The sequence below is a fragment of the Manis pentadactyla genome, chromosome 9, assembly GCF_030020395.1.
Source record: "Manis pentadactyla isolate mManPen7 chromosome 9, mManPen7.hap1, whole genome shotgun sequence".
NCBI classification, from domain to species: domain Eukaryota; kingdom Metazoa; phylum Chordata; class Mammalia; order Pholidota; family Manidae; genus Manis; species Manis pentadactyla.
Genome location: NC_080027.1, coordinates 101306777 through 101332197, shown reverse-complemented (window position 1 = coordinate 101332197; position 25421 = coordinate 101306777). Strand labels below are relative to the sequence as shown.

At 37.1% G+C, this 25421-nt stretch overlaps 1 protein-coding gene across 5 annotated transcripts in view; it reads right to left on the bottom strand.

The window, feature by feature from the left end:
- Positions 1-25421, bottom strand: part of DNM3 (dynamin 3) — a 585714-nt gene that overhangs the window by 157844 nt on the left and 402449 nt on the right. For all 5 annotated transcript variants that reach the window (XM_057507881.1, XM_036918454.2, XM_036918458.2 and 2 more), the window contains one exon: positions 5987-6096. In XM_057507881.1, the coding sequence (XP_057363864.1) occupies positions 5987-6096 (110 nt within the window). The remainder of the gene's footprint in view (positions 1-5986; positions 6097-25421) is intronic.

The following is a 25421-nucleotide window of genomic DNA, read 5'->3' as shown; positions in this document are numbered from 1 at the left end:
TAAATAGGTAAGGAAGAGGTAAATAGTCACTATTTGCAGGTAACATGATATTATATATAGATGATTATAAAGACTCTACCAAAAAGCTATTATAACTAGTAAATGAATTCAGTAAAGTTGCAGGATACAAAATCAATGTACAGAAATATGTTGCATTTCTATATTTAAATAATGAAATAGCAGAAAGTGAAATTGAGAAATCTATCCCATTTACAACTGCATCAAAAAGAATAAAATATCTAGAAAAAAATCTACCCAAAGAGGTGAAAGATGTGTACTTTAAAAACTATAAAAAATGTTGAAAGAAATCAAAGATGATACAAATAAATGGAAAGCTATCCCATGCTCATGTTAAAATGGCCATACTGTCCAAAACAATCTACAGATAGCAATCCTATCTAAATGCCAATGACATTTTTCACTGAACTAGAGTAAATAATCCTAAAATTTAAATGGAACTATGAAAGGCCCCCCAAAACCAAGGCAATCTTGAGAAAGAAGAACAAAGCTGGAGAACATGCTCCCTGATTTCAAACTGTACTACAAAGCCACATTAATCAAAATTGTATGGTACTGGCATAAGAACAGATATATAGACCAAATGGAACAAAATAGAGTGCCCAGACATAAACCTACACCTATGTGGTCAATTAATCTATGACAAAAGAGGGAAGAATATACAATTGGGAAGATAGTCTCTTCAATAAATGGTGTTGAGAAAATTGGACAGCTACATGCAAGAGAATATAACTGGATCACTATCTTATACTAGTTACAAAAATAAACTCAAAATGGATTAAAGACCTAAATATAAGACCTGAAACTATAAAACTCCTAGAAGAAAACACAGACAGTGAACTCTAGAACATCAACATTAGACACTTTTTTCTGGATATGTTTCCCCTGTCAAGGGGAAAAAAGGCAAAAATAAACAAGTGGACTATATCAAGCTAAAGGTCTTCTGCACAGCAAAGGAAAACATCAGTGAAATGAAAAGGGATAATATATCCATAAATGATTTATCTGATAGGGATTAACATCCAAAATATATAAAGAATTTATATGACTCAACACCAAAAAAACAAGTAAACCAATTAAAATATGGGCAGAGAATCTGAACAGATGTTTCTCCAAAGAAATACAGATGGCCAACAGACACATGAAAAGATGCTCCACATCACTACTCCTCAGGGAAATGCAAATCAAAACTACAATGAGATATTATCTCACACCAGTTAGAATGGCCACTATCCAAAAGACAATAAATAACTAGTGTTGGTGAGGATGTGGGAAAAAGGGAATGTAAATTGGTGCAGCCATTATAGAAAGCAGTATGGAAGTTCCTCAAAAAACTAAAGAATAGAAATACCAAATTACCCAGTAACTCCACTTCTAGGAATTTACCTGCAGAAAACAAAAGCTCTGATTCAAAAAGATATATGCACCTCTATGTTTACTGCTGCATTATTTACAATAGCCAAAATATAAAAGTAACTGAGGTGTCCATCAATAGAAGAATGGACAAAGGAGAGGTGGTATGTACACACAACACACACACACACAGGAATATTATTCAGCCATAGAAAAGTAAGAAGTCCTATTCATTAATATATGAATAGATAAAGAAGAGACGGTATGTATATACAATGGAATATTATTCAGCCATAAAAATAAAAGAAATATGTGACAACATAGATGGATCTAGAGTGTATTATGCTAAGTGAAATATGTCAATCAGAGGAAGAGAAATACCAGATTTCACTTGTATGTGAAATCAAAATGAAAACAAACAACAAAACAGAAATAGACTCATAAACACGGAGAATGGATGGTTGGTTACAGTTGGGGGAGAGACAGGTGAAATAGGTGGAGAGGATAAAGAGGTAAAAACTTCAAATTATAAAAGAATTCAGTCACAGGGATGGAAGTATAGAATAGGGAATATAGCTTGTAATATTGTAACATCTTTGTATGGTGAAAGATAGTACCTAAACTTATAATTGTGAGCATTTAATGATGTATATAATTGATGAATCCCTAAATTGTTCATCTGAAACGAAGATAGTATTGTATATAAATTCTATTTCAATGAAAAATGATGAAAAAATATTTTAAAATGCAGGGTAAACAGAAAGACTAAAATAATATTCAAATAAATTCAATAAGTCATTGGCAATAATTTAAAATATAAATATGCTAATTATTTAAAAGAAAAATATCTCACATAGATTAAAAGCAAACAAACAAATCCAGTACTTGCCATTACGAGAGAAATACCTAATACAAATACAGAAAGATAGATTGCAAAAGGAAGTAAATAAGATAAATTACTTAGCCATAATAAAGCAAATATTGTTTTCTTTCTCCACAAGAAAGGTGATATAGTTATATTAAGATCAGACATAATAAATTTTAAGGCAAATAATATTGTTAGGAATAAGAGTGCTGCCACAAAATTATTTTTTTTGAAAGTCATCAGGAAGATATAATTCTAAACTTGTAAGAACATAATAACATAGATTGGCTTCAAAATGCATAAAGCAAAAACTAACAGACTTACTAGAATAATAGAAATCACACTCATAAAGAGATTTTTAATACTCCTCTGATAATGTGAGATTCTTTATGGCTTTTACCTGTCTCCTTGCCAACACCACTCTCTAAAATGTGATCTAAAATGCATTATATTTTGTCTGTATTTTACTCACAGATCTATTTTAAGTATATAGAGAAGTAGCTGACATGTAACAGTTGCCTAATATATACCTGTTGAGTGAAATAATCAAGATGAAAAAGTAACTCAAGAGATTGGATTATATAATTAACAAGCAAAATTCAACAGACTCTCATGGAACCCTGTATGCCCAAATCAATACATTCTCCTCAAGCATACATGGAATATTTATGAAAATTTACCATGGTATTAAATTCTAACAATTAAGTTAGAAGTTAACAACAAAACAATAAAATTTCATGCATTATAAAATGTAAAACACACTTCTAAACATTTCAAAGAATAAATTATAATGAAGATTATGGAAAGAAAATATTGAAGAAAGCAGAACTTAATGTGAATAAAAATATTATATTTCAAAATTTGTGGTAATCAGCTTGAGACTACCTAGGGGAAAAACTGTAGATTTATATGCAGACATAAAAAGAGAAAGGATAAAAACTGATGAGTTCCCCATCTAAATTTAAAAGTTAGAAAACAAGACCTACAAAGTAAGCACAAAGAAAATATAAGGAAGGAAATAATGAAGAAAAGAGCAGAAATTATTGCAATAGAAAGAATATACACAATAGAGGATCAAAAAAGTAAAAAACTCATTCTTTAAAAATCAATAAAACTCTGGCAAGAGTGATCATGTTAAAAAAAGATAAGGCTTAATATTAGAAATTTTAAAAAGGGGTAACATTTCAGAAACAGCAGAAATTTGAAAAAATTGAACATTAAGAAATATATTTTGATGATAATATATTTAAAAATAAACAGAATGGACAATACCTAGGAAAAAATATATGTCCAAATAATCATGGAAAAAATAGAAAACCTGAACCAGTTTATAATGCTACATGTACTAAATCACTAGCTAAAAGTCTACTTAAAAATCTAGTTTAAAAATAACTAGTTAAAACTGTCCACCAGGGCGAGATGATTTTACAGGTGAGCTCTACCAAACAATAAATTAGCAATCAATTAATTCTTATCTTGTACAGAGTGTTCCAAAGAACAATAAAGACTTATTCTCACTTCAATTATGAGGCCAACACAACCTTGATATGAAAACTTCAGGGACAGCATGAAAAACAACATTTATGAACCAATCTCACTTAAAAACTATAGATGTGAAAGTCCAAATAAATGCTAGCAAACTTAGGCCAGCAATGCATAATAAATAATAATACATCATGACTTAACTAGGTTTAATTCCAGGAGATCAAGAATGGTTTAACATTAGAAGGTTAATAAAGCATTAATATATTTCACCATATGAATAGAAAAGCATATACTCTTCTCTGTAGAGGCACAAAAACACTTGATAAAACCCATCTATGATTAAAACAGAAACAGAAACCTTAACTAGGAACACAAGGGATCCTCTTTACCTTACATCAGGTACCTATCAGAAAGTACTTAACTATAAAATTATGAAATATTTCTCCTTAAAATCATAAACGAGACAGGCTGTTCAATTGTATTCAACATTATGCTGAAAATTCTAACCGGTACAAAGATGATGGAAAATAAGCAAGATTTCAGAGAAAAAACAATGGTGAATGTGCCTATATATCACAGAGGTCTCTGAAAAGTAGTTTAAGAGTTCAATACCTTCTAAGAATTCTAGGATTCCACAACACCAGATTTTTAAAAGTCCAGAGTTTTCTTATTTTGGTGTCTTTCTCTCTCTTTAAAACTCACAGCTGTATTTTGTCTTATAAAGATGAAACAGCTCTACTCTTGTCTGATTTTTTAGCTTGTACCCACCTCTTTTATGACCTGGACTTTCCAGGTTGACCAAGGACTCCTGTGTGGTAGCTACATTTCCCACTCTCAGACAAAGCAAGAAGGCTGAGCACACCTCTGAAGATTCCTGGAGGAACTCCCAGTTCCCCACTGCACTGAGGAAGGTACAAAATATCTGAGCTTGGTCCTAGTAGGAGGACACATTGTTGTTCTCTCTAGTAAACCTTTTCATTCTTTATCATTTTCATTGTTTTTCTTAATCTATTCTCAAATATTACTAAGCCTTTAAAAAAATCCCATCTCAGTGTTTCATAGGGGAATTGTATTTAATTTTCTTTCTCCCTGATTCTTTAAATGCTATGGTCTTGTGGTTTTTCTAGGTATTTTTGTATAATGAGTCACCCTGAGCAACTGACTGGGAATGTAGGAAGAAGGCTTTTTTTGCTATATTGATTTACCGTGTGATTGACCCTGGACTAGTCATTGAATTTAATCAAGAAACTTCATTCATTGCTAAATAAATAAAAGACCTGGAGAGACGGGTTAAGATTAAACCCGGCCACATAATGACTGGGTCTCTTGATAACTGACTCATAGAAATTAATTAGCTTTTTCCCATAACATTTCCATTTGGCAAAGATCTCCTTTATTATCCTTGCCTGGTTGTAGCCCTTTTACAACTCTCTATGCCATGTCCTATTACCTCTCCATTTGTTTATTTAACTTTACTGCTTAATTTCAGTGAACAAGCATTGGTACTCTGTTATAATTAGTCCCAAATTAAGTTTTGATGCTGTATATTAGTGGCAGTTAAAAGAAAACAAAAAAAGAAGAAGAAAAGAAAAGGAAATACAAGTAGAAAGAAAGGGAGACTTAGATACAGAAGTACTGATTCAGGTTTTAAGCTCTCCTGGGTCCTAATTTTGCTCTCTTAAGAAAGTCAGCTAACTTCTCAGAGATACATTTCTAATTCATAAAACAGTAACCACACTATTTTATCTTTCCACCTCATGTGCAACTGTTACAAAAAGCAAACAATGAAGGTGGACAGACTGTAAAGTACTATACATTCATATTTACATGAAGTGAATAATTCTATTCACTGATGCAAGATACAGTCATAATAAATATGAGACAGTCTTAAGTGATATCCATCCATGTTAGACAGATACTATTAAAATTCACAACTGAGTAATTTTGTAACTATGTAAACAATAAATCCAGGATTAGGAAAACTTTAAAGTAATAGAATGTAGTTTAAGAATGGAAGCAGTATGGTTTGGGTACCTGCTAGAAAAGTAAGGAAAAAACTACTTGAGGATCTTCCTTATCCAAAGTTTTAACCTTTTGAATCCATAACCTACACTGGAAGCTAAAAATACAAAATAAATGGAAGGAAAACTGAACAGTTCACAAATTTCAAGGGGGGACCAAAGGAAATCTTGTAAATATGATCTCTAAATCATGTAGGAATTCAAGGAAAAAAATCTGAAGACAGAAGCTGCTTCATTTTCTTACCTTTGTTCTGTATTAAAGAGTGCAAAAATGTGCTTGCTAGACATAAAGCTCTTTTCCACATCCCGAACTTTCAGGTTGTCCAAAGGAAGCATATACTTCTTTTCTTTTTCCTATTAAGAGAGAAAGGGAGAGAATTGGCTTTAGTGAAAGATCTTAAAACATGCCCATAGCAATATATCTCCTGAGTTGGCCAATATCTGATTACAGTATTTTCATACCATCACTTAATATTTTGATATCAGCTACCAAAGAATAAAAGTTATCTGAGCTGGGAGACCCCAATGATTCTTAACACGTGGGTCGGAAGGATGAGGGCGGGAAAGTATAGGGGAAGGAAGGGCTCAGTGATGGAGAAAACACATGGTCCTCTATCCTTTCTTCATCATGTGGGTCCCCTTAGATGTTTTAAAATGTCAGTTTGATACTAAGAATTTAGCCATCTGTTAATATTTAACAAAAATGTTCTGGTCCTAATTCAATGAGAAATGCCAGATGGATTTCATTTCATATTTTATTTGCAGCCTAAGCAGTTTGGATAGTCAGTGTTGGCAGGGGACTGGAAGCACAGGACCCCAGTGTGAAATACCCCTTATAAACTATGACAAAGCACAGAAAATACTCCCTTCATTTGGGTCTAGAATAAAATGTGGGTCCAGAAAAAAAAAGACTCCATTAAATTGTTGAGCTCTTAGAGGAAAAGGAACCCATTTGAAATAGACTGATACTAACTAGAATAAATTCTCTTTTAAAATGAACAATTGTTTAAGAAGAAAATGGACAATGGAGAGGGGAGGTCTGTGAATGGAACCAAACTGGTCTTAGTAAAACATATTGGATGCCAAAGAATTGTTAGAAATATTTACTTTTAGGGACTAGCCCAGAGGCAATATATATATATATATATATGCCTAACAACCAGTATAATAGGAGAGAGCTAAATACTCAGCTTAAGAAACCTAGTCAGTATCTGTTACCAGAGGCATTTTAGCACAGTCTTTGTTAAACAGTAGTCCTTTGAATGGTCCCAAGCCTAGGTCTCTAGGTGCTAGCCTGAAGAAGGGCAGGACTAGACTCCAGAGGAAGGAGCAAGGAAACTTATCCATAATGTTTAATAAACTATTAATACATTCCCTGTGGCTACATGCACCGGACAGATATGTCTGACATAAGCCTTTTTGTTCCTGCAGTTCGAACAGCTCTTTCTTGAGGATGTGCGTCTAGGCGCAGTAAGATGGTGAACTCTGCTGGGCTCCCTAGCCATGTGTGGCCATGGTGTCTGCAGACCCCACAGAGAGGCACAGCAGGGAGTATTTGACTTTGTGTCTTCTTACTCCTAAATTAATCAGGAGAAAGTTGGGCAGGACATATGGGAATAGTAAGGCAGAGAGAGACAGATGACTGAAGCTGAAGGAGGCTAGTTGGAGAACAACATGGCTGTTCCGCAGAAAATGTCTTCAAAGAAGATAAGAAAAACATAAAAGAAACTAAATGAGAATGAGAGAAGCCTAATAAACATGAAAAAGCAAAGCACTGTAAGAAGATTCTGATATTTCTTGTACAAAAATTAGTAATATATTTGTAAACGAATATTCTAAATAGCAAAATATGCAACTGATGTAAATGAAGTATCATAGTTGAGTCTAACTTGTTTGAAATACTTGTCAGATTATTTTAGGGCAGTATTCTAAGAAGCAAGATTGTAGACTGAATGAAAAGCTATCCAATATGTAATCAAATGAAAATGCTTGAGACCCAGGGAACATTTTTTTTTTATTGGATGTTTTTAATACCCTAAATTTAAGCAGCTGGATTTTTTTAATGTACCAGCTATTCAACCTTTTGAAATGATGGATTTGCCTTTTAATGGGAAATCTGCATTTCATTGTAAAGATGGAACACAATGTTCTTGGCATGCTTTCCATAGAAGTGGGCTCCCTTTTGTACTGCATTCTTTAGCATATAGTGAAGAACAAAATCCAGCAAGTTTACGTCAGATATTAAACACTGGAGAAATACACACATATGCAGACAGGGGAACATGAAAAATGCAGTTTCATTTCCAAAGTGCTAAATGTCACTTATCTAAGGTTTTTGAGAACATGTATCTAATTTATTTCATAATCATGACTTTTAAGACTGACAAAGGCAGAAGAAAAAGAAGACTCAAGACCGATTTGTTTAATTAAGTTGTAAGTCCAATGGATAACTAAATGAAAGAGCAATGAAACAGTATATCATGGATAGTTCTAAAATTCTTGGTGCTTTTGGAAAGGAATAAGGTTCTGCTAAAAGAACATATTGAATAAAAAATAGCTAAAATAAACAAAAGGAATAGAGGAGAAGAAAAGATAAATTGAATTATAATTTCCAAAATACATAAGCCTTAGCACAAGCCTAAATGAGACATTTGCTACATAATCTTTGTTAGTTCTATTAAGCAGTTCAGGAAGACACTGTCCAAAATAGTAGCCACTAGCCACAGGTGGCTACTAAGCACTTAAAATGTAGATAGTTAAATTGGGATGTGCTTTAGGTGTTAAATACTTGTCAGATTTCAAAGACTTGGTATGAGAAAAAGGATGTAAACTATCTCATAATACTTTAATATTGATTATATGTTGAAATGATGATATTTTTAATATATTGGGGTAAATAAATTATTAAGCTGTGGATAAAATTGCAATATTTCCAGAATCTCTTGCCTGGCTTTAATGAATCTCCACCCAACAGGTGTTTCCAAGGGGTGCAGAGAAGTAGTCCATCTCCATATCAGTAGGTAATTACAAGGGCAAGCAGGGCTTATCTGGATCAGAGAGGTTGGGTGGGGGCCTCTTCTGCAGCTGGGTCATGAGAGACATGGGAGAGCAGGAGTGGACTGCTTGTAAGAAATAAATGGGTTTCTCCCACTATATTTCTCCCTTTGACTGATTTCGGTTTCAAAGGTATTTTGCCCCAGGATATTCTCCCTAGAGTTACATCAGCATAATTTCATCTGTTTATTTTTACTGTTTTGAATGTGGTGTAGACAATTTGAAATAATGTATGTGGCTCACAACATTAACTTTCCAGCAACAGCACTGAGTCCCCTGTACTTATCATCACTTCCCTTTCTCTCATCCATTCAAACAATTTTTCTTTTCTGACCTCTTTGATCCCACCATCAGGTGTATTTTTCATCCTCCCAGTCACCCAACGTGAAACCTCACTATCATTTCTGAAGTGCTGTCTTCCTTCACCTCCTTTATTACATCAAGACTATATTGAATATGTTTGAAGCATTTGTCAGAGTGCCCCTTGTTTGATATTCCCACCACATTAATCCAGGTCCCTGGCATCTCACAAACACATGTTTATAAATGGCCTCTTAACTAGTTTCCTTGCCTTTGAACACCTCTAACATCACCAGGGGCAATTTTGTAAAACTACTCTGTCAAATTCATTATAGTCCTTCAAAACTTTCATCGTTTTCTATTATTTATGGAAGAAAATCCCTAAAACTCCCTAATGTGACTTTGAAAAACACCTACAAATGGGTCTGACCCTGATTTGTCAATATCTCCTTTCCTCTTTCATAAGAAGTCTCCATTTCAAACAAAAATGTGGCTTTGCCAACAGTCTTTCCCAACGTGAGATACCCTTTCACCTTCTCCCTAATACATCAGTTTATTATTTAGAGTCCAGCTCAAGTTCTACCTTTTGTAAAAAAGTTTTCCCAAGTATGAAACAGTCTTTCTGTCATCCCCCATTATCTCTTTTCAATCATATAATAGGTATTGTTCATTCTATTCATTTTGAATTACACCTTATATGAGACATTACACATTATTAATGCATTACATTAAAAAGTTTGTGTGAAGGTTGTTCATTTGGAATTCAAATTGTTCAGTCAAGTCTGTTGTTCAAGTAGGTTGCATTTGCAAAGAAAAACAAAAAATTAGATAATGCTTTTGCAATATTTGTAAATAAATAAATAAATAAGATTTGACATTTTAAACACCTAATCTTTTAAGTATAAATTTTTTATTTTATTTACTTATTTATTTATTTTTATTTTGATATCATTAATGTATAATTACTTGAACATTATGGTTACTAGACTCCCCCTATTATCAAGTACCCCCCACATACCCCATTACAGTCACTGTCCATCAGTGTAGTAAGATGCTATAGAATCATTACTTGTCTTCTCTGTATATACTGCCTTCCCCATGTCCCCACCCCCTTACATTACGTGTGCTAATTGTAATGCCCCGTTTTCCCCCTTCTCCCTCCCTTCCCACCCATCCTCCCCAGTTCCTTTCCCTTTGGTAACTGTTTTTCCATTCTTGGGTTCTGTGATTCTGCTGCTGTTTTGTTCCTTCAGTTTTTCTTTTGTTCTTATACTCCACAGATGAGTGAAATCATTTGGTATTTGTTTTTCTCTGCTTGGCTTATTTCACTGAGCATAATACCCTCTAGCTCCATCCATGTTGTTGCAAATGGTAGGATTTGTTTTCTTCTTATGGCTGAATAATACTCCATGTGTATATGTACCACATCTTCTTCATCTATTCATCTACTGATGGGCACTTAGGTTGCTTCCATTTCTTGGCTATTGTAAAAAGTGCTGTGATAAACATAGGAGTGCATATGTCTTTTTCAAACTGAGCTGTTGCATTCTTAGAGTAAATTCCTAGAAGTGGAATTCCTGCATCAAATGGTATTTCTGTTTTTAGTTTTTTGAGGAACCTCCATACTGCTTTCCACAATGGTTGAACTAGTTTACATTCCCACCAGCAGTGTAGGAGGGTTCCCCTTTCTCCACATCCTTGCCCACATTTGTTGTTGTTTGTCTTTTGGATGTTGGCCATCCTAACTGGTGTGAGGTGATATCTCATTGTGGTTTTAATTTGCATTTCCCTGATGATTAGCAATGTGGAGCATCTTTTCATGTGTCTGTTGGCCATTTGAATTTCTTCTTTGGAGAAGTGTCTGTTCAGATCCTGTGCCCATTTTTTTATTGGATTATTTGCTTTTTGTTTGTTGGGGTATGTGAGCTCTCTATATATTTTGGATGTCAACACCTTGTCGAATATGTTGTTTATGAATATATTCTCCCATACTGTAGGATGTCTTTTTGTTCTGCTGATGGTGTCCTTTGCTGTACAGAAGCTTTTTAGTTTGATATAGTCCTTGTTCATTTTTCCTTTTGTTTCCCTTGCCTGAGGAGATACGTTCATGAAGAAGTTGCTCATGTTTATGTCCAAGAGATTTTTGCCTATATTTTTTTCTAAGAGTTTTATGGTTTCATGACTTATATTCAGGTCTTTGATCCATTTTCAGTGTACAGGGTTAGACAATAATCCAGTTTCATTCTCTTACATGTAGCTGTCCAGTTTTGCCAACACTAGCTGTTGAAGAGGCTGTCATTTCCCCATTGTAAATCCATTGCTCCTTTATCATATATTAGTTGACCATATATGCTTGGATTTATATCTGGACTCTCTAGTCTGTTCCACTGGTCTATGGATCTGTTCTTGTGCCAGTACCAAATTGTCTTGATTACTGTGGCTTTGAAGTAGAGCTTAAGTCAGGGAGCGTAATTCCCCCTGCTTTATTCTTGCTTCTGAAGATTGCTTTGGCTATTCAGCATCTATTGTGGTTCTGTATGAATTTTAAAAGTATTTCCTCTAGTTCATTGAAGAATGCTGTAGGTATTTTGATAGGGATTGTATTGAATCTCTAGATTGCTTTAGGCAGGATGGCCATTTTGACAATATTAATTCTTCTTAGCGAAGAGCATGGGATGAATTTCCATTTATTAGTGTCCTTTTTAGTTTCTTTTAAGAGTGTCCTGTACTCTTCAGGGTATAGGTCTTTCACTTCCTTGGTTAGGTTTATTCCTAGGTATTTTATTCTTTTTGATGCAATTGTGTATGGAATTGTTTTCCTGATTTCTCTTTCTGCTAGTTCATCATTAGTGTATAGGAATGCAACAGATTTCTGTGTATCAATTTTGTATCCTGCAACTTTGCTGAATTCAGATATTAGATCTATTAGTTTTGGAGTTGAGTCTTTAGAGTTAGTTATATACAATATCATGTCATCTGCAAGCATGGACAGTTTGACTTCTTCCTTGACAATCTGGATGCCTTTTATTTCTTTGTTTTGTTTGATTGCTGTGGCTATGACCTCCAACACTATGTTGAATAAAAGTAGGGAGAGTGGGCATCCTTGTCTTGTTCCCATTCTTAAAGGAAAAGCTTTCAACTTCTCGCTGTTAAGTATAAAGTTGGCTGTGGGTTTGTCATATATGGCCTTTATTATGTTGAGGTACTTGCCCTCTATACCCAATTTGTAGAGAGTTTTTATCATGAATGGATGTTGAATTTTGTCGAATGCTTTTTCAGCATCTATGGAGTTTAGATGATCATGTGGTTTTTGTCCTTCTTTTTATTGATGTAGTGGATGATGTTGATGAATTTTCAAATGTTGTACCATTCTTGCATCCCTGGGATGAGTTCCACTTGATTATGATGGATGATCTTTTTGATGTATTTTTGAATTCAGTTTGCTAATATTTTGTGGAGTATTTTTGCATCTATGTTCATCAGGGATATTGGTCTGTAATTTTCTTTTTTTGTGGTATCTTTGCCTGGTTTTGGTCTTAGAGTGATGTTGGCCTCATAGAATGAATTTGGGAGTATTCCCTCCTCTTCTACTTTTTGGAAAACTTTAAGGAGAATGGGTATTAGGTCTTCACTAAATGTTTGATAAAATTGAGCAGTGAAACCATCTGGTTCAGGGATTTTGTCCTTAGGTAGTTTTTTGATTACCAATTCAATTTCTTTGCTGGTAATTGGTCTATTCAGATTTTCTGTTTCTTCCTGGATCAGCCTTGGAAGGTTGTATTTTTCTAGAAAGTTGTCCATTTCTCCTAGGTTATCCAGTTTGTTAGCATATAATTTTTCATAGTATTCTCTCATAATTTGTATTTCTGTGGTGTCCATGGTGATTTTTCCTTTCTCATTTCTGATTCTGTTTATATGTGTAGACTCTCTTTTTTTCTTGATTAGTCTGGCTAGGGGTTTATCTATTTTGTTTGTTTTCTCAAAGAACCAGCTCCTGCTTTCATTGATTCTATTGTTTTATTCTTCTCAATTTTACTTATTTCTGCTTTAATCTTTATTATGCCCCTCCTTCTACTGACTTTGGGCCTCATTTATTCTCCCTTTTCTAGTTTCATTAATTGTGAGTTTAGACTGTTCATTTGGGATTGTTCTTCTTTCCTGAGGTACACCTCTATTGCAATATATTTCCCTCTTAACATGGCCTTCACTGCAACCCACAGTTTTTGTGTTGTTAAATTATTGTTGTGATTTGTCTCCATATATTGCTTGATCTCTGTTTTTATTTGGTCTCTGATCCATTGATTTTTTTAGGAGGACGTTATTAAGCCTCCATGTGTTTGTGGGCTTTTTCACTTTCTGTGTGTAATTTATTTCTAGTTTCATACCTTTGTGATCTGAGAAGCTGGTTGGTACAATTTCAATCTTTTTTAATTTACTGAGGTTCTTTTTGTGGCCTTGTATATGATCTACTCTTGAAAATGTTCCATGTGCACTTGAGAAGAATGTGTATCCTGTTGCTTTTGGATGGAGTGTTCTGTAGATGTCCGTTAGGTCCATCTGTTCTAATACATTGTTCAGTGCCTCTGTCTCTTTACTTATTTTCTGTCTGGTTTATCTGTCCTTTGGAGTGAGTGGTGTGTTGACGTCTCCTAAAATGAATGCATTGCATTCTATTTCCCCCTTTCATACTGTTAGTATTTGTTTCACATCTTTAGGTGATCCTGTGTTGGGTGCACAGATATTTATAATAGTTATATCCTCTTGTTGGACTGACCCCTTTATCATTATGTAATGTCCTTCTTTGTCGCTTATGACTTTCTTTGTTTTGAAGTCTATTTTGTCTGAAAGAATTACTGCAACTCCTGCTTTTTTCTCCCTGTTAGTTGTATGAAATATCTTTTTCCATCCTTTTACTTTCAGTCTGTGTATGTCTTTGGGTTTTAAGTGAGTCTCTTGTAGGCAGCATATAGATGGGTCTTGTGTTTTAATCTTTTCAGTGACTCTATGTCTTTTGATTGGTGCATTCAGACCATTTACATTTAGGGTGGTTATTGACAGGTATGTACTTATTGCCTTTGCAGGCTTTAGATTTGTGGTTACCAAAGGTTCAAGGGTAATTCCCTTACTATCTAACAGTCTAATTTAACTCACTTTGTATGCTATTACAAACACAACTTAAAGGTACTTCTTTTATTTTCCTCCTTTTTCTTCCTCCTCCATTCTTTGTATGTTATGAATCATATTATGTGCTCTTTGTCTATCCCTTAGGTGACATCTATTTAGCCTTAGGAATACTTCCATCTATAGGATTCTCTCCAAAATTCTCTGTGGGAGGTAAATTCTCTCAACTTTTTCTTATCTGAAAATTGTTTAATCCCTCCTTCAAATTTAAATGATAACCTTGCCGGGTATAGTATTCTTGGTTCAAGGCCCTTCTGCTTCATTGCATTAAATATATCATGCCACTCCCTTCTGGTCTGTAAGGTTTCTGTTGAGAAATATTATGGTAGCCTGATGGGTTTTTCTTTGTATGTGGTCTTTTTCTCTCTCTAGCTGCTTTTAAAAGTCTGTCTTTATCCTTGATCTTTGCCATTTTAATTATTATATGTCTTGATATTGTCTTCCTTGGGTCCCTTGTATTGGGAGATCTGTGCACCTCCATGGCCTGAGAGACTATGTCCTTCCCCCAGATTGGGAAAGTTTTCAGAAATTACCTCCTCAATGACACTTTCTGTCCCTTTTTCTCTCTTCTTCTTCTGGTACCCCTATAATATGAATATTGTTCCATTGGGATTGGTCACACAGTTCTCTCAGTATTCTTTCATCTTTAGAGATTCTTTGTTCTCTTTGTGCCTCAACTTCTTTGTATTCCTCTTCTCTAATTTCTATTCCATTTACCATCTCTTCTACTACATCTAATCTGCTTTTAAATCCCTCCATTGTATGTTTCATTTCGGATATGGAATTTCTTAATGATTGAATCTCCGACAAATTTTTTCCTGAGTTCTTGAATATTTTTCTGTACCTCCATAAGCATGTTATGATTTTTATTTTGAACTCTCTTTCAGGCAGATTGGTGAGTTCAGTTTCATTAGGCCCTTTTTTGGTGTTTGTTAGATTTTGGTCTGAACCATGTTCTTTTGATGTTTCATAATTCTGTGTGTTGCCCACTAGTGCCCAGAAGCTACAGTCTCTAGAGCTGCTCAGCCCCTAGAGTGAGGCTGGGGGTCGTAGGGGAGTGGAGCTGGTGCCTGGGGGGAGGAAAGATCTGTTTCCTGATTCCCGACTGTGGTGCCTGTCTCAAGGGTCCAAGTCAGTGGGCCAAGCACACAGGTGTAAGCCTCCGTGCTTTGCATCTATAGCTGTTGTATGCTGAACCTCCTTCTGGTTGGCCTGACGCCAGTGCAGTGATTGCTGGTTTGCGAACCGGTGCCAGCAGGCCAGGAGGAAGGTGCAGCAGGCTGCGTGTCACAGTGGGGGTGCCTCAGAGCTGAGCAGGCAGGCAGGGGGATGGGGCACCTTAAGCTCCTCAAAGTTCCCAACCAGCTGGGCAGAGCACACCCAAACAACCTTATCCAGCTCTCCCCTCCTCCACACAGCAAGCTCTGTGTAAACCCCTCTCCTTCAGCAGCCCTCTCGCTGCTGGGAAGTCTCTCAAACCGCTTGCCTTTCCTTTGTCCCAGAGCAGCCGGGTGTGCATCCCCTCCTCCACAAATGGCCGCAAACTGTCTCTCAAGCACTCCACTTGTCTGAGCTCCCCAACGTCCAGAGCACCACACAGTGTTAGGTTTCTGCTCCCAAATCAGACCTCCAGGGTTCGGTGTTCAGCAGTTCTAGGCTTCCACCCCCTCCCCTGCTCTGTTTCTCTTCCTCCCGCAGGTGAGCTGGGGTGGGGGAAGGGCTTGGGTCCCGCCTGATAAAGGCTTTCGTACATTACCCTGTGTTCGTGAGGTCTGCTCTGTTCGTGAGGTCTGCATACAGTCTAGTTCAGACTTCTTTCTTGTTGCTGTTTTAGGGTTAGCTGTAGCAATTAACTATATTTTCATACTATTTGTGGTTTTGGGAGGAATTCTCCGTCTCACCTATCATGTCGCCATCTTTAATCTCCTAAACATCTAATCTTGAATAAACATTTTGGAGGAAGCACTTGTAAAATTCTAGAGAAAGATATTTTTAATGAGGACTCCTAAAGAAATTTCTGCATATTTTCAAAAGCTTCAGAAGTGGATGTCATTGATTCAACATCATTCTTTTCTTCACTTTTAAACACAGTACCTTTCCTTTCCTCAATGCAAAGTGGTTACCAGTGTTATTTTTATGGGAAGCATCCAGGATGACAGGGATTCTTTGTTCAAAGAGAGAGGGAATTTGAGACAGTTAGTGTTTTCTCTGTGCAGTGACTTTGCAAGAATTAGAAGAGGAGAAATAGGACAGGCCAAGAAAGGTTACATCTAACTGTGTAAAAGAGGGTGAGGTCTGAGATGGAAGTAACTGAACTATGAGTGGTAGAAGGTAGAAGAGTCAAGATAGAGGGAGGTAGGAATTATGGGATGGCTACCATTTGTGTTCATTGACCTTGAAAGAAAACAAAAAGATCCATGAGGAAAAGATGTGGGGTCAGCAAGTGCCTAGTGGTGGCCTCTAGCTGATAGGGGACCATCAACATAACTTGGTTGCTGGAAGAAGCTATGGTGGGGATGAGGAGAGGGTTGGGTGTGTAGAGGAACAGCTCTTGCATATGCGAAGGATGGGAAAGTCTTTATACACTTGGTGATTTATATGTAGGGAGTTTCATAACTTAGGAATATTTGAGTGGGTTTCGTTTGATGACTACATTGAAACATTTTGTTTAGGCATATTTTTTTCCACTAATAAGGCAGCAAAATCGTCAAGGATAAGACCACAACTCCTTCCTCATTTCTATGTATTATAATGCCTAGTATACAGTGTTGACCATTGAAACTTACATAGCCAATATTATATTTGCTGAATTGACTTGAGAATATCTGATAACCAAAGCCAAATGTTAAATAAGATATTTGATAGTCACATGTATTTGAGAATCAAATAAAAATTCTATGAAAAAAAAGATGTATAAGATGTTTAAGTGATTGGCACTGTTTCTGATCATTAAGTCTTTACATAGTTTAGACGGACTGCCATGTAATATCTATCTCTGCCTTTGCTTGTATTGCTTCCACGTGCGAAGTAGGCCTTCCCTGAAAGAAGGCTAATACTAGTGGCCCCAAAACTTGTGTCATGTGCCACCTCCCCCATGAAGTCTACTGATTACAGCATGTCACAGACCTCTTTCTTTTACAGCTCCCAAATTTACCATAATATTTGTCATAGGCTATAGTTTATGCCATTTCTTATTTATATTCAGCTTGCCTCTTCAAGTACATTGGAAGTTCCTTGAGCACAAGGATTATGTCACAATTCTTCTAACAGCTATTACACTGCTGCTTATACTGATGTTGTTTGACAAACATCTGATATTTGATGCATCACAAATAATATTCCAACATGATGGAATTTTATCATTATGTTGGACCTATATCATTTTACTATTATGTCTATACTGTCCTGTTAAAAATTATCTAACTAGATGTGATATAAAAACTTATTTTAGTGCCTCCAAGATTAATTTTGAATGAATTTATAGTTTTCTGCTCAGTATCATATAGTTTGTTAGGTGAAGTTTTAATAACCTTGACCAATATACTTGATTTGATTCATACAAACCTCATGGCTTAAACATATAAGTAAACTGTGACAATCTAATATACTTCAAAACAAAACAAAGGACCAAAACCAGCAGATATACTGCTCCTAAGCAGTAAGAACTGATATAAAGTTTTTTAAATGGTAGAGTACGAAAGAGATTAGAGTAGAAGAGAATAAAAAAAAAACTTCATGAAAAAGCCAATAATGGCACAAATATATATTTGAAATATACAATAAAGGGACCAAATTAATTTTTTAAATATGTGGTATTTGTTATAATTCTTTACTGGCCTACTCTAACACTTTAAAACATGGTGACAGGATTTCTCAGACTAATAAATAACTAGATTAGAAACAGGTTCCACCACAGAAGAAGAGATTGTTTCATGTTGCTGAGAATCTCTGCACTTCACTGGAGTGAAGATTCCCACTTCTGACCACTCTTCATCCTCACAGAATAATATTCCATGTGGATTCTCTATTTCTGCATTTGCCATACTATATATTCCTAATCTGTCAAATGTCTCTTCGTCTGTGGAGAAGCTGGCGTGTGTCTGTCCTCTCTTGGTGCTGCACCAAGATGACAGTAATGAATTGAACATTCCTGTGATACACCCCCACCAACAATGTGCACAGTCCATGCGGGTGATACCACTGTGCCAGGTAAGGATGAAACTGAATGACTGTGTCACCAAGACCCTGATCCATAGATGGGGCAGGAGCCCCAGTTTAGTCCATATTGAAAAAATTCTACGTCCAGGTGCTGTAAATGTACAGAATAATGAAAACTCATGAGACACTGTGGGACATTCAATTACTATAATTTGCTTGTTGCTCAAGAGATAATAATGTTGATCAGTATTTTTCTTTACAGAGTTGTCTTTTGTTCTTCATACAGTTTGGCCAAATGGCTGCAAAGAGGGAAACTGAAGAGATTATCCTGGGTGTCTGAGTAGGGACCAGGGCCCAAAGAAATGTGATGTTCCTGTAAATTAATGCAAGCTTTTCATGCTTTGAGTAACTGATACAGAGTTATATAAGCATACATATTCATCATGCTCCCCACCCCCACCTCAGTGTCCAAAATGACATGGTATTACCCTTCAGAATAAATTCAAATTCCTCAACATGTCCACTGAGCCAACCACGGGACTCCTGCTTTCCAGGAAAGCCAATCAATGCATTGCATTTTCCACATAGAACACATTTCCTCCTTGTCTTTGTCTATGCTATTTCCTCCACTAGAAACACTTTTGCATATTTACTGCTCTGCTTCTGTCCCCATCAAAATTGCTGCAAAAGATTACTCCATCCAGGGCGGATTTCACAGATATTTTTTCTTAAAGTGTTACAGGCCTCGCTTTTCTGTCTTCTTTTCCTTCCCTTTGCAGACTACTTATTTTTAAATCATTGGAAACCTTTTTCTTTAAGTTCTGATACCAAAGCTCACTATATTAAGTAGATTAATAAGTGGAGCTCCTCTGATTGAAGCAGGATTGGCAGTATGTGAAAAATTGCCCATTAGCCTTACCCTCTTGCCCAGATGCTGCCTCTAAGAAATGTAGTTGGAACACCTAAGGACTCTAGTATACAGGCCTGGATTTCTGGGTCCCTCTTTAGGACTCTGGCACACCTGCCAGCCTTATTCTCCAGGTGTTCCTGCAGCACCCAGACTCTGCCCACACCCCTGTCCACCTTGAACTTGATTCGCCTCCTCTCTCTAGGTTCTCTACAGAAAGGAGCTCCATCTTGCTCCTTGTGACTTCTAACTAAACAGACATCTCTCTCAGAAGCATGGATGCCATTGAGCATATTCTTTCTGTTCAAACCACCCAGAAACTGCCTTCGCTGTGTTCACCAGAAACTCACCCAAATATGAAGTGCTGCTGAACCACCAGAAGGCCCTGCTGTGGCCAGTCTTGGCACTCCGGCCTCCTCTGCCATTTCCAGGATTCCTTCTGCCCCAGGCTGATCCCAAGCACTCATGTGCTTGCTTTGTGCTACATTACTTTGCACTTTCCTCTTATTTTTCCAAGTGTCCAAATGTTTCATCTAAGTGTACATATATGCTCTGCCTTTCCAACTTTAATTCCCTAGTGAACTCCTAAGAGAAAGAGCAAATATATTACTGTTACCGCCTTTATTATTATTATTGTTAATCATCCCATGTATCTTGCTCCCCTGCCTTCCCTATCAAAGAATCAACTCACTGAAGGAAGCAACTGTCTACTTCTTAATTTTGGTTGCATAGCTGACATTCAACAAACACATGTTGAATGAACACATGACTGAGTCCCCCTCATGGACTGGCATAGTGTTTTGCCTAGATTAAGGACTTACAGATGATGATTGACTTAAAAATAATCAAAATATCAAAGACAAAAGGGAGGCTATAAAAATATTGAGAATACCAGAATACTAGTTCCACATGCTGTTGAAAACTAAAATCTGGTGTTTATTGCTATTAAGAAGTTATAACTATAGGGATGTACAAGTATGAAACGCATAATATAAAGAACCCATCTTTTCACTGGGGCTCTAGTTCCTTGCTTTAATCAGAATGACATTTTAAGTAGTAAACAGCATCTGTGAGCCAGCAAGCTGCCAGTAAATAGTACTTGTTTAAATTTTTCTCTTGGCCACTAAAGAAACTGCCCATGTGTGCCTGTGATGGGCTGTTCTAGTAGGCTGAAGAAAACTCCTGGTTTTATATGCCGCTGACTTCATGACTGGCCCCTCTGCACTCACTTAGATCTTTAAATGGAGCTGCCTCCGGGAATATCTCCCCTGAGTAAGGGAAAGGTAACTATGATTACAATCAGGAGGGCCTGCTCTTTTCCTGGTTCCTTCCTCTCTTCGGAGTCCAGTTCAGTTTCCACCTCCTCCAGGAAGCCTGTCTGGCCGTAAGGGTCCACTGGAGGGCTCCCTCCTCCATTCACCTGGCATTCTGGGGCAGTACCACTTCATTATTTTTCCCCCACTTACTATATACATTGCCCTATATTTTCAGGGACATCAAATATCCTCAGAATGTGGACTCTACTCTTTCCCCACTAAAAACAGTATTTTTCTAATTTGAAAATGACAACATTGAGGATTTTGCTCTCAAATTTTTATATTTAATTTCTATGTTAATCCTATATTTAAAGAAATATTCACGAATAGTTGTACATTCAAGATTGATAAACGTATAAGACCAATAATGGTAAGTACACTAAAAAATAAGTTTAAAGGACTTATGATTAAGCACAGCAGGTTGCCTGCATGTATATGTTTTTTCTCCTTCCCCAAACCCACCATGATGACAGTGAAAGCATAAAAGGATATTGGTCCACCAGAGCACAGGGAGTGGGAGGGGAGAACACAGAGGACAAGAGATTTCCCGAGAGCTCTGGAAGAGAGAAAGCTGACGGGGGAGCAGTCATTGACTTAGCACAGAGAAAGGAGTTATTCCCCCAAATACCTGGAGGGCAGAGAATGGAAGAGAAGCCACTCTAGTCCTGCTCTTGGAGGAACCTGGTACCCCTGTGGAGCGGGTAAGGTGTGGGGCTGCCACAGCAGGACCGGAGAGCGCCTGTACACAGAAGAACTCAGACTAACCAATGACAGGGCCGCCATCTCCCAGCATGGTGGCCCCTTCCTACCCCCACAAGAAGTAAGAGGCTTTTTCCCCAGAGAACAAAATTAAACAAAAGAACTTTTGGACCGAGAGATACGAGGCAGGGTGGACAGCAAAAGCAGGATAAAAACAAAAGAACTCAGTGGAAGTCTCCTCTTGGTATTTTGCTCCTGAGTCCCCTTTCCTGCCCTGCCCAGAACACCAGCAACCAGAGGGATTCTTTGGCCCCCACTAGGTGGGATATTGGACTGCTCTTGGGGAGCTAAATAGATTCAGAGAAAATGCCCCATATATTAACATTTCAATGAAAACAACAGATTGCTACTTGATATCCTTACAAGGAGGTCCTATATTCTGCAAGCTTCACCCACACGTCTAGTTTCCAAGTGGCTGAATGGCACAGAATGTCAACAGATCAGATTTATTCCAACTATTAACTCTGAATTAGATTCTGAGAATGGAGCATCTCAACACCCATTCCAACATCCTTGTAATGTTTGAATTCAATTCAAAACTCTCTTTTCCTACCCAATCTTGCTCTTGTAGCTAGGGCTAAGATGAGATATATTTTCATCCAGTCTGATGTACTCATGCCAGGCCTCAGTTCAGAAGTGAGTCACACTGGAGAGTGACAGAATATATGGCACCTGTTTTGCTGGCCTGGATCCTGGCAGAGGTGGTGTGGCTCCAGATCTAGAGGCTGTATTATGAGGTGGCTTCCCGAGTGCGCAGGCTCCAGACTGGTGGAGGCAGCAGCCCCCTTGGCAACCCCAGTTCTGAAATTCCGTTTGGAGAACCATTCCTGGAAACTCAGCCTAGGTTTCTAATTCTGCACTCCTGATGGTTCTTTGAGCCATTTATCCCCTTTAATAAATGTCCTTCTATTTAAATATTCTGTTGTTGGCAGTTAAGATCTCTAAAAATAAACAATATATAGTCATCATATATTATATATTAGCAAAAATAATAGCCATTAAAACAGAACAATAGTATTTCCCAGCCATTCTTCATTTAAAAAAACAACTACATGAACTGATTGTGTGTGTGTGTGTGTGTGTGTGTGTGTGTGTGTGTGTGTGTGTGAGAGAGAGAGAGAGAGAGAGAGAGAGAGAGAGAGAGAGAGAGATGGTTATGCAGTTAACAAATTTCCAGGACTTTTCACTCAAGGAAAGAGTCTTCAACCAGGAAAAAAATCACATACATGAAAAGTTTTGATTAGAAGGACAGCATTTTAGTAGCTTTTGCAAGAAACAAAATAAGGCACCAGATGTGAATAAAACAGAAAGAGAAACTCCTTGGGGCATACATGTTAATAAACAATTACAAACTACCCCTGTACTAGCAGTGTGCTTCCTGGGCTAAATTTTCTCTACTAGTAAGCTAAGTATAGTGACTTAGTTTGTATTTTATACTTTTTCAGTTACTAGAAAGGAAAAAATTACTCAGCATGGCAAAACATACTGCAAGCACTTTAAAATGATCATATTTCAAATGCTTAATGGTCTCATTTCCTCATTTCTTTCTGTGTTCCAAGGCAACACAATTTATATTTTTTAAAAAGAATCATTTTCCAGTTTGGAATAGCAACTGGCTTACTTGAAAAGGTGTGTGATACAATATGCATTCCTGGTGGTAATATCCCTCAACTCTGACTTCTGCGGCTGTACACTGAATTACAAGTGTGCATTCAAGAGACCCCACAAACTCTGAAATTATGCTTACTTTGTGACAGCTTTCAAGTGCATATTAATCATACCAAATTCTACATGCTTAGCCCTTTGAGTATACTTCATTAAATAAAGGTGTTATTTTGGCTAAGTATACCTTCCATTTGTAAAAGTTCAACTCAATAAAAGAACCTTGTTTACAAATACAGCATAATTTTTACTAATCTAAGAAAATGGGGGTTAGGAAGGCATGTACAAATAGAATCCTCTGACAGTTCCCAGAACTCAGTAGATGAATGATTTAAATTTTACCCCTACCATTTGTCACCAAACTACAAACAAAAATTAAAGTGGAATTTTCCCTTTTCTCCCCTATCATTTCAGCAAAGAAACACTAAAAAAGAGCCAGCACTAAAGAGAAAAGCAATAGGAGTGAGCATTCAACCAAATTAGTAAGCTTTTCCAAAGTCCCCTGCATTGACTCCCCTAAAATCAACTACATGAACTGATTGTGGTATAGACCCCCTCCCTCCACCATCACCACCACGTTTCTTCGAGAGGGACATAGTCTGTTCGAAAAGGAAAGCTGAGTACCATGCATACCCTTTGTACTGTAGTGAGAGCCCTTCCCCCTGTGTTCCAGAGAGTGTGGACTCTAGATGGAACAGGGGAAAAGGGGCCCCTTCCTTGTGCCTTCTGAAACACAGTGTTGGACTTAAGATGACATTTGGCTGGATTGCTCTGAGCACAGCTGGTGGTCTGTGCACCACTATTGGCTCAAACATATGTTCACAAAGAAGCAGGGCTTTGGACAAGGGAAAAAGAACTGGAATAATTCTTCGTTATCAGCCCCAATCATGACTCCTAGTTCCTCCCACTGCTTTCAGGGAAAAGGGTTAAGAAAAAAAAAAGTAATTAGTGCTGGGAAGGAGAAAGGAGGGGTGGAGGGAAGACAGAGAAAGGGAGTGAAGGGACATAGTGAGAATCGAGAAGGAACTAAAGCTGTCCAAGCTAGAAGGTTCTCTCTGCTTCCACTGCATGCTCAGGTAGTCCTGTGCCCAGTCTCTGAGAGACAAAGACACTCGGAGAGAACTCCCATGACAGGCAGTATGGGAAGGGGAGAGCACATGTGGCCTGGAGTTAAGACCCAGGGGTTCTCAGGTGAACTCTGACACTGGCTATGTGAACTCAGGTGAGTTATTTGATTTCTCTAAGCCTTATTTTATCTCTACATGGAGGAGGTGATAATTTATACTTCAGAGTGGGTGTGAGGGTTAAATGAGATCATGTACATTCAGGGACTAGTGATGAATGTTTACTTCTCCTTGGGAAAAACCTTTTTAGCCATCATCTCCACAACCATAAACACAGTGACGTGTTCTCTCTTCAAAGATTTACAACACTAAGCTTTTATACTAGCAAGCTATAGAACCAAGAGGGTGAAATAGGAAGTTAATTACATGCCCAGCAGATAAACACACATTAAACTTGAGTGGTATCCAGCCAGGAAGATGACAGCAATGAAACAGTATCAACAACCTCAAACTATGCTTTCTTAGTCAAAGATCTGTAAGAAATCCAGAACCATGGGACTCTGTCCATAGCCAGAGAGAGAGAGAGGAAATGTAACTACTAAGAGGTGGTATCAATTCCTTTCTCCCTCACTCTGCAATGGATAGCACAGAATCAATCAAGGCATGTACTTGGGGGGAGATGCAAGTTCTGAAAGAAATATAAAAATGAAAATTCCATAATTAAGGAATCATCTACTTTTTATTATAGATATGTTCTTACACTTTAAAAAAATAAGCAAAAGTTTCAAGACTGGCTAGGGAACTATAAGTATGAATGGTTTGTTTTCTTTCTGCAAACCTCTTCTACTCAGGCATTTTTCCCTCTGCTGGCTCCAAACCAAGATGGCCTGGGTCAGCCACCAGCCGAATTTGTAAGGTTCTCCTTCTGCTGCATCCCAAGAAAGCTCCCCTCTCACTCTATTTGTCTTGTATTACTAAATGGATTGTAAAAACCAAGAGTGGGAGCTCTGTTTATCTCTTCAGATGCCTGATCCCAGTAGACGCTTAATATAGGCTGACTTAGGATGACAGCAAACCCAGTGCAGCTATGTCTCCTGTTTCATTCTTCTAGGCTTCGTTTTATGCATAAGCACATTGATAAAAACTTAATATTGGCTGCAGAATCAATTGTTTATCCTTTTCAGGTAATATATTTGCATTTAAATCAGGACCTTCAATCCTCCCACCTGAAGGGACTCTCATTCAAGTGCTTTAGCAATCTGGTGGGGGTGAGATCTT